General features: G+C 52.1%; 1 protein-coding gene across 1 annotated transcript; it reads left to right on the top strand.

The window, feature by feature from the left end:
• The first annotated feature begins 497 nt into the window (after window positions 1–497).
• Window positions 498–3,727, top strand: LOC105059626 (protein NUCLEAR FUSION DEFECTIVE 4). The gene is made up of 3 exons (XM_010942997.4): window positions 498–936; window positions 1,016–1,830; window positions 3,030–3,727. The coding sequence occupies exons 1-3, from the start codon at window positions 607–609 to the stop codon at window positions 3,511–3,513; spliced, it is 1,629 nt and encodes a 542-aa protein (XP_010941299.1). The 5' UTR covers window positions 498–606; the 3' UTR covers window positions 3,514–3,727.
• The last annotated feature ends 10,551 nt before the right edge of the window (window positions 3,728–14,278 follow it).

Genomic DNA, 14,278 nt, shown 5'->3' with positions numbered 1-14,278 from the left:
GGTGCCGGTGCCGGTGCCGGTGCAGTTGTGCTGCCCACGCAAACGCCCCCTTGCACGCCACGTGTCACTACTACTACTACTACTCCCTTTCTCTCCCTCGAACCTCGTATACAGCGAGCCCTCCCGGGATAAACCTACGCTTATTAGTTATTTTTTTTTTTGGTAAAGTTATTAGTTACTTATTAGGAAGCGGAAAAGTCAGCAAAGGAACGCCGTCGAAATCTTTGACGCCACCCTCCCCAACTATTCCTCAGTCATTCCTGACCAATTTCCAATTTTATTACCGTTCTTTTCTAATTTGAGGATCTGGAAACCGTTTGGTCCACCGGAGCCCCAGGATTTTGTTTCTTTCTCCCACCTCCTTTCTTGAAGACTAATTTTAACGTCGACATCACCACCCAAAAAAATCCATATTGCCTTTAATTTATCCCCAACTTTGGCCACGAAATCTAAACCCCCAAGCCCTCCCTATAAGTATCCCCGCCATTCCCCCTGTTTTCGTTGTACCTCTCAAATCTTAACCCCTGCCTTGGGCTTGTGGACTTGAGTTCGAATTATAGTGAAAGAAAGTGAGAAGGAGATATAGTGAAAGAAAGTGAGAAGGAGATGGAGGTTTGGGCGAAGAACGGGAGTGGGTTGGGGAAATGGCTCGGGTTCGTGACGGCGGTGTGGGTGCAGTGCATCTCCGGGAACAACTACACTTTCTCCAATTACTCCGACGCGCTGAAATCTTTAATGGGGCTCACTCAGCTGGAGCTCAACAATCTCTCGGTGGCGAAGGACGTCGGCAAGGCCTTCGGCCTCCTCGCCGGTCTCGCCTCCGACCGCCTCCCCACCCCACTCATCCTCCTAATAGGCGCCGTCGAAGGCCTCATCGGCTACGGCGCCCAGTGGCTCGTCGTCCGCCAGTCCATCTCCCCTCTTCCCTATTGGCAGGTTGGTAATTACTGTTTCTTTTGTTTTACTTCTCGGAGGCATCTTACCGAACAGTTGGTGCGGTCATCTCTTGGGGCAGATGTGTGTTTTCCTGTGCCTGGGCGGTAACAGCACCACGTGGATGAACACCGCGGTTCTGGTCACCTGCATGAGGAATTTCCGGCGGAACAGAGGGCCGGTGTCGGGGATCCTGAAGGGCTACGTGGGTCTCAGCACCGCCATCTTCACCGACCTCTGCTCCGCCCTCTTCGCCGACGACCCGGCCTCCTTCCTCCTCATGCTCGCCATCGTCCCCGCCGTCGTCTGCTCCGCCGCCATGCTCTTCCTCCACGAATCCCCCGCCGGGGATGACGAGACCGAGGCGAAGTACTTCGGGGCAATCAACGCGATGGCGGTGGTGATCGCGGTCTACCTCCTCGCCTTCGACCTCACCGGCGACCACGGAGCCGCCGTCTCTCGCGCCTTCGTCGCCGTGCTCCTCGTCCTCCTCGCCGCCCCGGCGGCGGTCCCGATCTACGTGGCCTTCAAGGCCAGATCCAAGAATCCGGACGTGGAGGAGGGTCAGATCGAAAAACCACTCTTGATCGAGGAGGCGAAAGCAGAACCGTCGGCGACGGCGGTGGTGACGCCGGATACGGCGGAGGAGAAGGGGAAGAGAGGGCCAGCGATCGGGGAGGATCACACGATATTCGAGGCGGCGAAGACGGTGGATTTCTGGATACTATTTATCTCGTTCTTGTGCGGGGTGGGGACGGGATTAGCGGTGATGAACAACATGGGGCAGATGGGGCTGGCGCTGGGGTACACGGATGTGTCAATATTCGTGTCGATGACCAGCATCTGGGGCTTCTTCGGCCGGATCGGATCGGGGTCCATCTCCGAGTACTTCCTCAAGTACGTCCCCTTAATTAGATCTCCCTTTCGCCTTATTATTAGTAGATTACATAGATTAGATCTTTAATTTAGTATCAGTACTTAGTTTAATAATGAGTTTTTTAGGGTTTGGTTTATTATGGTACTATTTTATCTACAAAGGTTGGTAGAACTAATTAATTTGGGAGTGATGAGGGAGTTATAACGGAACGGACTTTTGCGTTCTGGGTCCGTTGGGAGGGCGGAAAAGGGGCTTCGGGGCACGTGAACATGGGCAAGCGTGCAAGAATCTTTTTGTTTTATAATTACTTATTCAAAAGTAACAAACCGTGTGCGGTCGCTTGCATGGAAATACTAAACGTTTAAAGAGAGAAGTATTTTTTTATTTATCAACCATTTCTTAATGTCTGGTGGTCTCCTGGTTTGCTAAAAAAAAATTAGGTTCGCCCTGAAAGTGGATAAAGTTTTGAAAAAATAAATACTTAAAAATTTTGATTATTTCAAGCAAAATTTATTATTTTAATATGATATAAAATAGTGAGACATATGGAATATCCCAACGAGGATACAGTACCTTTAAGATAAATAAAAATATAAAAATATTGTATATAATTTTTGTAAAAAAAATGAATTATATCACTGTTGCCACAAATATTTTAAACAAATGTAAGGCATGTGATTGCTTCATTCTTATTAATAAAGCATATAGGCCGTTGGTATTTTAATTAAAAAAAAAATTGACGTGAGAAATTAGTCCAGTCTCTAAAAGAAAGTTATTGATTAAAATTATTGTACCATATGAATTTTGGATCATCTAATAAAACATCATCGCATTATATAAAATTAAAAAAATTAATTAGATAAAAAATAACTAATCATAATTAATTATATATTTTATTTTCATTCATACTTTTCAACCAAGCTACGGGTTTTAAAATTTTGAATCATCGAATAATATGATGATATTTAATTGGATGGTCTCAAATTCATGTGATGAAACACTTCCAACTAATATTTTTTTGGCTTCCAAGGGCCGGCATAGATTCTCTCCGAGGTCCGGTTAACAGTGTCAAGTTAAACAGGACAGGGCATATTTGTTGGTGGATTTCGCTCTCTGTACCTGCTTTATTCTATCCCTTTCCCAGTGACAAAAGTAGCGTTCTTTTGCTTGTATTCCAAGTCACGAAACGCTTTCTACTCACAGTTCTCATAATTTGCAGGAAAAGTGCAACGCCAAGACCTCTATGGAACGCAGCCTCGCAGGTTCTAATGGCAGTTGGGTACGTGGTCATGGCTTTGGCCTTGCCGGGATCCCTCTACGTGGGATCCATTGTGGTGGGGTTATGCTACGGCGTCCGCGTTGCCGTCTCTGTCCCTACGGCCTCTGAGCTCTTTGGCCTCAAGTACTATGGCCTTATGTACAACATTCTCATATTAAACCTTCCCCTTGGTTCCTTCCTCTTCTCCGGCCTCCTCGCCGGGCTCCTCTACGACTCCCAAGCAACGAAGACGGCCGGGGGTGGCAATACGTGCGTTGGAGCTCACTGTTATAGGCTTGTGTTTGTGATCATGGCCATTGCATGCCTCATTGGATTTGGATTGGATGTGCTGCTGGCATTACGAACAAGGAAGGTATACTTAAAGATTCATCACAGCAAGAAATCAAGGAAGACGGCAGCAGGGCAACAGACCATTAAGGGCTGAGTTGGGCTCTGTAAGAAGTAGTTTCTCCATTGTTTGTTCCTTCTTTTGTTGGATATGTGGATTATTAGACTACGTGATGTATCATGGCAGCAGCCTTCATTTTTTTGAGAAGAGTGTGAATAATATCCATTCTTTGAAGGAAAGAGGCTAATGCTTTTGGTAAGAATGAGAGGAAATATTTTAGTAAAATACAAAGATCGCTCGATCATTTGAATTTGATGAGTCACAAGTTGTATGCTCTTTGATGATGACTCTACCTGCCTTAGATCGAACGTCAATGTAAGAATATCCACCTAAAGCATTGGATCTAAAACAGCATTTGACATTATTTTTGGATGTTAGACTTGCAGGTTGCCTTGGTTTTCGTCTCATGCCATAGGCTAGCATCAAAACAATTAATCTAACAGTGAGGATCCAATTTAAGCTCGTTAGCAGTCTTTATATCATAACAACAGCAACAGACAACATTTTTTTTTCCCATGCTGTCTGGTGCTTTTTGGGTCGAGCAATCCGAGTATCTTTGTTGCTGGAGTTCCCTACGTGACTGCCTCCAACAGCTGCAATGAAGAAATGAGCTACAGCTTCCAGCTACACTTGCTTATTTCATTATTTTCTTCGAAAGTTGTTATGCTTGCTGTGATTTACTCTCTATTTATACCGTGCATTTCATACACTATTGGAGAGGTGGACCCCAGGTCCCAACTCCTCTCTACATCACTGGTAGTGTTTATCAGTTGTTCATTGTTCATGTACGGAAAATGGTGATGCGAGTTGAGGTATATTCTCCGATCCCAAAGGGGTGCGTGGGCATCGTACATGGGAACAATTAGTAGCTGCCGGCCTGACAACTGACTCGGGAAAAGTTGGAGGCATAAAAAAAAATGAAAATAAAAAATAAAAAACTGTCAATTTCATCAGTTCAATTCTCAATTTAAGAAATATATTTTTTTTTTTCCCTATTGGGTTCTGCAGTGAGAATTTGAAGACGGAAGTTGTCAATAGCCTCTCGTGCTCTCATGGCTTCTTTTTCACAAGACCATGTCGCCAAAACAGTTCCTGATCATGGAAGGACAGAAATCCATGGACATCCATGCGTAGATGCAGGAGAAAATTCAGGTAGCAGAGTAGAGAAACAGATTTTTCTTATAAAAAAAAAAAAAAAGCATGAATGCCTTGGGGGTTCATTTTTGGTTGGAGTATATCAGATTACAAGTGTTGGGATATACCGATCGGTCTCCCTCACGTCGACTCACCGTCGGTCCCGCCAGACCAGCATCCGACTCTGCCGATACCGACCGATCGAGTATACGTCGGTCGCTCCCGACTGGCCGAACTGTGGAGCCCGATATCCGACTCCCGCAACGCCCCCGACTATCCATCGGAGGGTCCCTGGGATCCCATCCGACATTCCTCAACCAGACACCGATGTACAGTCGGTCGGCTCCCCCGAATGCCGTACGACTGCTGTGGGCCACCACCCTGACAAAGGCGTGCGGAGTAGCCGCCCTGGGATATTGTCCCACCTAAGGCATGGGTCAACCCTAGTGATTTGATAGCCCCACGGCGACTTGACCGTCCCACGGTGACTCTGACAGTCTCCGACGATTTGACAACTCTCCCATTGTCTGTGCCATTAATGACGGCGCCATGCCGCGCCCCACTATAAAATGGGGAAGGCAACAGTGCTGGAGGAGGTTCTTTTTCGAAATCCCTGAACTCTTCCTCTCTAGCTCTCTCTCTTTCTCTCGCTGAGCTTCTTGATTCTTTTCTACTGTTGCCTAGTCTCCTCTCTGACTTGACCGTCGAAGGCTCCCCGCCGGAGCCACCTCCGGTCAGTGCGGACTTCTTTTGCAGGTGCTCGCTCCCGGCGACCAGGCGACGAGGGGATTGGCCGCAACAGGTTTTGGCACGCCAGGAAGGGGAAGGATAGGGATTACGACCCCCGCAGAATTCAAAACATCCTTTCGAGATGATAAGAACCAGGGCTCAGCGATCGAGGGCCATCGGATCGGCGAGGCACTCTTTCCGCCGGGAAGAGGCCTCTCCTCCACCCTCCATGGCGGAACCCAGCTCTCCGCATCCTGTGGTGACCACGGAGGTGCAGATCGCGGCGATCGTGCGGCAGATGACCGTGCTGACGGACGCGGTCAAGAGCCTTCAATAACAGCCAACCCGATTGCCGCACTCACCGGCAGGGCAGCCGGCGGCACGCCCAATGCCCTCCAGGAGCAGCCGCCGACGTCCGCGTCGGTCTCCGTCTCCTCTTCGGGAGCAGTTGTCACAGCCCTCCCACCGAGAGGAGGAGGGGCGGCCACGGCGTGATACTCATCAGTCTCGACGACCGTCTCCTTCCCAGCTGGAATGAGCGAGGAAGGAGAAGTGGCCGCGAACACCGTCCGCCTCCCTCTCAGATTCGTTGGGAGACTCCACTCCCGGGATCTCTCAGCACTAACGGGCCGACGACTACGAATGCAGGTTCAGAGAAATCAACCGTCGCCTTGCCCAGCTGCAGGTGGACAGACAGAAGTCCCCGAACGACGTCGACTTCCAGACCGCCCAACCTCTCTCCCGACTCATCCTCGACGAGCCGATTCCTAGTCGGTTCAAGATGCCCCATGTGGAGCCCTACGATGGCTCCACCGACCCAGTTGACCATTTAGAGAGCTACAAGGCTCTCATGATGATCCAAGGGGCGACCGATGCTCTTCTTTGCATCGGCTTCCCCGCCACACTTCACAAAGCTGTCAGGACCTGGTACTCCGACCTTCGTCCAGGAAGTATCCACTCCTTTGGACAGCTTGAGCATTCTTTTGTGGCCCACTTCAGCACCAGTCGGAAGCCGTCACGAACCTCGGACAGCCTTTTTTCCCTCAAACAGGGAGAAAATGAGATACTCCGACACTTTGTGATGCGATTCAACGCGGCCACGCTCGAGGTCCGGGACCTCAACGAAGACATGGCCATCTCAGCCATGAAGAGGGGACTAAGGGGGTCCCGATTTACCTACTCTTTGGACAAGACCCTCCCCCGGACATACGCCGAACTGCTGGAGCGCGCGTACAAGTACATGCACGTGGACGAAGGAGCTTTCGATCGGCGCCTGACTGAGGCCAAGGACCCGAAGGAGAAGCGAAGGAAGGGTCAGGCCCCCGACCGACAAACAGATCTCACCCCAGTGGCGGAGCCAGAGGTCGCCTCGACGGCAGAGTCCGAGGCCGACGCATCCCAGGTATGACTCCTATACTCCTCTCTCTGCTCCTCGTGCGCAGATTTTGATGGAGATCGAAGGAAAGGAATATCTGCGACGACCTCCGCCTTTGAAGGCAAAGGGCCTCGACCGATGAAAGTACTGCCGATTTCATCGGGGCCATGGCCACAACACTGAGCAGTGCATCCAACTTAAGGATGAGATCGAGGCCCTCATACGCCGAGAGTATCTCGGTAAATTTTAGAGAAATCCACCGACTCGACCCGTCCCCGACCGACGATCCCAGCCAACTAAAGAAGCGACGAATAACCAACCCACGGTCGGGGTCATCAGCATGATCTCCAAACGACTGGGCCCGGGCATGACTGCTGGAGGGGAGCCGACGAAAAAGCTGCGCCAAGATGATGTAATTACTTTTACAGACGAAGATGTTCGGGGTATCCAAACTCCCTATGACGATGCTGTTGTTGTCTCGGCGACAATAGCAAATTATGATATAAGAAGGATCTTTGTTGATAATGGAAGTTCGACGAATATTTTATTTTACTCAACCTTCTTCCGAATGCGACTGTCGGCCGACCAGCTCAAAAGAGTCTCTATGCCCCTGGTAGGTTTTGCTGGAGATGCTGTCACGGTGGAAAGGGAAGTTACTTTGCCCGTAACAGCTGGAACCGAACCACGACAAAGCACAGTCCACTTGACCTTTGCGGTCGTCCAAGTACCTTCGGCCTACAACGCCATATTTGGAAGGCCCGGACTAAATGCCCTCAGGGTGATAGTCTCGACGTATCATCTGCTGGTTCGGTTCCCGATCAAAAATGGAGTCGGGGAGATGCACGGGGATCAACAGCTCGCTCGCCAATGCTTCCAGATCTCTGCTCAAAGCAACGAATTAAAGGGCTCCCTGACGGTCGACAAGTTGGACCAACGAGAAGAGGAAGAACGGGGTGAACCGACCGAACAGCTTGTTCCCATCCCGATAACGGGGAATCCCGAACGAGTGGTCTGGGTCGGGTCTCAATCACCCGACCCCGAGTGATGACAGCTAGTGGAGCTGCTGAAGGCCAATGCCGACGTATTCGCTTGGTCGGCAGTGGATATGTCGGGCATCCCTCTGGAGACAATGACACACCGACTCAACATTGACCAAGTAATGAGGCCGGTAAGGCAGAAGAAGCGGAATTTTGCTCCTGAAAGACAGAAAGCCATTGACGAAGAAGTAGACAAGCTACTCGAGGCAGGCTTCATCAGAGAAACTGCATACCCCGATTGGCTCGCCAACGTTGTCATGGTGAAAAAGGCCAACGGAAGCTGGAAGATCTGCATCGACTATACCGACCTAAATCGTGCCTGCCCGAAGGACAGCTTTCCACTCCCGAAAATCGACCAGCTGGTAGATGCGACGTCCGACCATCGACTGCTTAGCTTCATGGATGCTTTTGCCGGATACAATCAGATCCGGATGGCGCCTGAAGACGAGGAGCACACAGCCTTCGTGACCGCCAAAGGCCTCTACTGCTACAGAGTAATGCCCTTCGGGCTGAAGAACACCGGAGCCACTTACCAGCGACTCGTCAATAAGGTCTTCAAAGACCAAATCGGGCGCAACATGGAGGTGTATGTGGACGACATGCTGGTAAAGAGTGCACAGACTATAGATCACGTTCGAGATCTCGAGAAAATTTTTTGTACTCTGCGACAACACCAGATGAAGCTGAATCCGACTAAGTGCGCCTTCGGGGTGACTTCGGGGAAGTTCCTTGGATTCCTCATTTCTCAACGAGGAATTGAGGCTAACCCTGAAAAAATAAAGGCAATCATCGCCATGCGGCATCCGAACACCAAGTAGGAGGTCCAACAGCTGAACGGAAGAATCATCGCACTCAGCCGATTCATCTCTCGGTCGGCTGAAAGATGCCTCCCGTTCTTCAAACCCCTGAGATAGGTGAAGGAGTTCTCTTGGTCGGATGAGTGCCGGCGGGCCTTTGAGGACCTGAAAAGGTACCTGGCCTCCCCGCCACTGCTTGCGAAGCTGGAAGTCGGAGAGACGCTGTACCTCTATTTGACCACTTCCCCTGAAGCGGTTAGCTCGGTGCTCATCCGAGAGAACACGAGCTGAATCCATCAACCTATATACTACACCAGCAAAGTGCTCTACGGTGCTGAAGTTCGGTACTCAAAGACGGAGAAGATGATATTCGCCCTGATCGTGTCTGCACAACGACTCTGTCCGTATTTTCAAGCGCACGCCATCGTGGTCCTCACCGACCAGCCCCTGAGAGCGATATTGCGCCACCCCGACACATTGGGATGACTGACGAAATGGGCAATGAGGCTCAGTGAGTTCGACATTCAGTATCGATCGCGACCTGTCTTGAAGGCCCAGGTCCTGACCGACTTTATTGCGGAGTGCCCGACAACCGACTAACGATCAGAAGGCGGGAGCCCCGGAGAAGTTGCAATCTTGGAGCCTGACCCCGGGTCTACCTGGGTGCTGCAAATCGATGGAGCTTCCAATGCTCGAGAGAGCGGGGCCGGGCTCCTGCTCACCAACTCGGAGGGGGTAGTCACTGTGTACACCCTCCGATTCAACTTTAAAGCCTCCAATAATCAAGCCAAGTATGAGGCACTCCTCGCTGGCTTGAGGATGGCGAAAGAGCTTGAGATCGACAGCCTCCGAGTCTTCTCCGACTCCCAGCTGATCGTGGGGCAGGTCAAGGGCGAATTCGAGGCGCGAGACCCGACTATGGCAAGATATCTTCAGAAGGTGAAAGATCTCGTGTCATGCCTCGAATATTTCGAGATCTCCCACATCCCTAGGTCAGAGAACACTCGGGCCGATGCACTCTCTAGGCTTGCGACTTCAGCTTATGATGCCTTGGGTCGGACGTTCGTGGAGAATCTCGAGCAGCCAAGCATCGACAGGGCCGAAGAGGTGCTACAACTAGCAGCCGAACCAAGTTGGATGGATCCGATCGTTCAGTACCTGACCGACGGAACTAGCCCAGAAGACCCCACGGAGGCCAAACGGCTTCGATGATCGACCTCCCAATATGTGATAATAGATGGCCGACTCTACAAAAGGTCGTTCTTCCTTCCCTTGCTGAAGTGCCTAGGGCCAACCGACGCAAACTATGCACTCAGAGAAGTACACGAAGAGATCTGCGAAAATCACTTGGGGGACAAATCCTTGGCCTACAAAGTCCTACGACAGGGTTACTATTGGCCTACTATGAAGAAGGATGCGGCTGAGCTGGTTCGGAGATGTGAGCCGTGTCAGAGGTACGCCAACATACAACACTGACCAGCCAGCCAAATCACCCCTATTGTCGCCCCGTGGCCCTTCGCCCAATGGGGGATCGACATACTCGATCCTTTCCCTCTGACATTTGGCCAGAGGAAGTTCATAGTCGTCGCAATCGACTACTTCACTAAGTGGGTGGAAGCCGAACCTCTGGCACAAATCACCAAGCGGAAGATGGAAGACTTTATCCAGAAGTCCATCATCTTCAGGTTCGGATTGCCGCACACCATTATCACCAATAATGGACGACAATTCGACAACCAGGACTTCAGAGATTTCTATGCGAGGTTTCATATCACGCTCCGACTGACCTCGATCGGGCATCCACAGTCCAACGGTGAGATCGAGGTGACCAACCGGACTATTCTACATGGACTGAAGACCCGACTAAATGAAGCAAAAGGCCTATGGGTCGAAGAATTGAACTTTGTCCTGTGGGCATACCGAACGACACCCCGTGTCCCGACCAGAGAATCTTCCTTCAACTTGGCCTACGGAATGGAAGCAATGATCCCGCTGGAGATCGGGTTACCGTCGATCAGAGTCGAGCAGTATCATGAGCCGGACAACTTCGAATGTTGGAGAGCCGGCTTAGACCTCTTACCCAAACTCCGATGCGAGGCACAGCTCCGTATGGCTTCCTACCGACAAAAGGTGGCCCGGTACTACAATACTAGGGTTAAGCTGAAGCTTTTCCGACTCGGAGACCTGGTCCTAGGGAAGGCGGAAGTCTCGAAGCCCCTGGACCGGGGGAAGTTATCCCCGAACTGGGAGGGACCCTACAAGATAGCCGATACCTACGGGCCAAGAGCTTACCGACTCGAGACTCTGGAAGGAACGGCCATTCTCCGGACCTGAAATGCCGACAATCTGAGATTGTACTACCAGTGAACTTTGTATCACCTCATCCGGAATACAAATTCAGTTTCAAAATTTCAGAGTCCAGAATCTCGACTCTTCGACTGAGGGTCGGTGCTCGCCAGAAGTACGAGCCCCGACACCCCGACTTGGGCCCAACGTCCCATCAAAAATCAATGGCCCGATCACCAACGACACATCGGATACTTACGAGGATCGATATATCCATAACGACGGGAGTCGCACTCCTTCTATAGTCAAACTCTCGGGCGAAGCGACCAACTAACTTGCCGACTTGGCCCTGGACAAGAAAGGCAAAGCACCAATGCGACCAATGTCGCATTCGCAACTTACCGACCAGGTCACAACCGATCGAAAGATATTCGGCTTACCACCGTTTATCACATGGTGCGACGTATGTACCCGACCTAGGTCTGGATAATGGGAACTCGACTTGTCATCATTTTTTCGACTGGACGCATCGGATGCCATCCGACTGAACGCATCTGACGACATTCGACTATCGGATCCTACGGAATGATCCGGCCATCAAGCTATGTCCAGAGGTCGGTCGACCTTCGACTCAACGAACATGCTCGACTCACGTCTGAGCGACGGGCGTTCGACTTAAGCTCTCGACTGACGAGTTATACGACAGTCGGGAGGCTGGTCTAAAGTCGGAGTTCGTTCTGCCTTCGCCATGGTGCACACTACCGACTATTCCGGATCGTTACCTAAGATCCTACCGAACGTCCTAACTAATACGTCGGGCTCACGACTTATGCGTTCAAAAGCATTTCGGCGAATTACACCAGACACGTCCCAGGATACATAGAGATAAAAAAAAAAAGGGAAGAGGAAGAAGAGTCAAAGCTAAAAAGATTTCGATTTCATTGGTGCTCGAGCTAAGTTTACAAAATTAGGCCGAAGCCCGATTACAAGTGTACCAAGCAAAAATAAGAACAAAAGACCGACTAATCCTCGGAGTCGGCTTCCTCCATCGGATGGAGACTGGGGGCGGTCGGCGCATCTACTTGGGCTTCAGAGGTCGGGGCCGCTTCGGGAGTCGGAGCCGCCTGGCCTTCGGTAGACTGGTCTATGTCGGCTTCCACCACGACGGTGCGATCTCCCGACGATAGGTCAGCCATCTCCTCCGCAGCTTGGGCCTCCGACTCCGATGGGATGATGCTGCTGAGGTCGAGCTCCGGATACAAGCTCCGGATGGCTTCCCGAGCATCCTCGTACCCCACTTGGTACGAGAGAAAGCCGCTCTCCAGAAGTTCCTCCCGGTACTCCTCGGAGTCGCGGAAGTCCTCCACAGCCCGACCCATGGCTTCCTTCGCCGACTCTGCCTCCGCCCTTGCGATGTCCGCGTTAGCCTGAGCGGTGGACAGGTTCTCTTCAGCCTTAGCGAGGTTCCCTAGGCTTATTCAGAGCTGCTCGCGTTCAGCCTTGAGCTCCTTGGCGAAGTCATCCTGCTCATGACGTAGCCGACGAACGGTGCGGGACTTCCGCTTGGCGTCATCCCGGGCTGACTGCAGCTCGATCCCCGAAGCAGCCAGAGCGCCTGTGAGTCGGGAGACCTCCTCGGTGAGGCGGGAGATCTCCCCCTCAAGCCGGGCCTCTCGGTCGACCGACTGCTGCAGCTGGTCGACCAGTATGACCTTATCGGCCTCGACAGCCATGGCCTTATCCTTCCAGGCCGCGCGCAGATCGTCGAATCTTCGATATCCGATCTTCAGCTCGGATATGTTATAAATCAGCTGCAAAAAATAAAGCCGACCATCAGAAGACCAAACTTACGAAAAACGGTAACGAAAACGAAAAGGAGGAAGACTTACCCGGATCATAGTCGGGTAGAAGGAGGATAGCATGTCGGATACCTGCTGATTCTTCATGGCCTCGACATCGGCCGGAAGGATGAGCGCCTGGCATAGCCTCCTAGCCAAGTCATGGTTGGCCAAGGCCGACGTCCCATCGAGAAATAGGGAGTCGGTCGACGCTCCGCCCCCGGCCGACCTCCTGTTGTCGTCGGGTGCCATCGGGGCCTCCCCCCGCACGGACACCCAGGCCCTGACGTCAGAAAAGGAGGGCATGCTTGAGCCCGACTGGGTCCCTTCCGAAGGCGCGGCAGTCGTCGATGCAGGTTATTCGGGCTCGCACGCCTCTTCCCGAACCTCGTCTACCGGCTGAGCAGCCGGCACACCCTCGACCGATTCCTCGGCCACCCGTCCCTCGGGCGAGGCTACTCCCTCGATCGATGGTCCCTCGGACGGGACTTCAACGAGCACCGTCGGCACCGACAGTGCAATGACGGGCTCCCGGTCCGATGCCCGTTCAGAGTCAGGCCCCGCCTCCGCCCCGACCGGCTCGCTCGACGGAGCTACCTGAGGCCTCTTGGGAGGCCGCGATGGTTCGGCCCCTTACGCCGGCCTCTTGCGTGCCGCATGCTGTCGGATGTCGGTTGCCGTCAACCTCATCCTTGGCGGCATATCTGCAACAACAACAGACGATCAACATCGAAAAAAAAAACAACACACAACAACAGCAAAGACACAGACCTAGGCGGGGCACCGAGCTGAGACCGGCATCATACAGGGCCTGCTCAGTGACGAGCTCCTTCTGCTTCGGCATCGAGATGTCCTTCAGATGGTGGAAGTCTTCCCGTTCTCCGACCTCCACCCGACTGTTCTCATTTGGTTGGGTTCGGGGGTCCCCCCAACGGGTAGGGAACCCCCAAGGAACGGAAGAAGAGACAAAAAAGAACTGGTTCTTCCATCCATGAATCGACGATGGAAGACCAGTAATGAAGAAGAGACCCTTCCGAGGATTGAAATACCACCACCCTCGAGCTTTAGAGTGGGGTCGGAGAACAAAAAAAGCTCGGAAGAGTAAAATTCGAGGATTGGTCGGCAAAAGCCGACACAATAGGGCGAAGCTGACTACCAGTCGGACTGAGTTCGGTGCAAGTTGCGTCGGACATAGCCCGTAGTAGTCCAGCACGTTCCGGACGAACTCCGGAACCAGAAAGCGAAGACCGGCCCAGGAGGTCCTCGACGTAGAAGGCCACCTGGCCCTCAGACGGGCTGTTAACCCGACCATTGGCTCCAGGGGCGAACAGCTGAAATTACTCCGGGATGCAGTACTACTCCCGGAGCCGATCAACGTTCGGCCCCGAAAGTGAAGAGACCTCCACCTCCGGGGTCGACCGAGAATCGTCAGTCGGGTTCCCCGACCGACTTCCTCGAGGAGACGTTCTAGCCATTATGCCGGAACAGAGGTCAAAGAATAAAAGAGGAAGAAAGAGGAGGACTACGAGGAAGCGAGGAAGAGAACAAAGGACAATGGGGACGGTTACCTGAGACAAGGGACCGCTCAACCAGAGTCTCGACAGT

This window comes from Elaeis guineensis, chromosome 16 (assembly GCF_000442705.2).
Source record: "Elaeis guineensis isolate ETL-2024a chromosome 16, EG11, whole genome shotgun sequence".
Classification (NCBI taxonomy): Eukaryota; Viridiplantae; Streptophyta; class Magnoliopsida; order Arecales; family Arecaceae; genus Elaeis; species Elaeis guineensis.
The sequence above is the reverse complement of the archived record's forward strand: the minus strand, read 5'-3'. Positions and strand labels throughout refer to the sequence as shown.

Excerpts from the sequence above, each read along its gene's own strand:
- LOC105059626 (XM_010942997.4), top strand. The coding sequence starts at position 607 with ATGGAGGTTTGGGCGAAGAACGGGAGTGGGTTGGGGAAATGGCTCGGG. Across the intron at positions 937-1,015 it reads CCCCTCTTCCCTATTGGCAG|ATGTGTGTTTTCCTGTGCCT; the intron begins GTTGGTAATTAC and ends CTCTTGGGGCAG. Across the intron at positions 1,831-3,029 it reads ATCTCCGAGTACTTCCTCAA|GAAAAGTGCAACGCCAAGAC; the intron begins GTACGTCCCCTT and ends CATAATTTGCAG.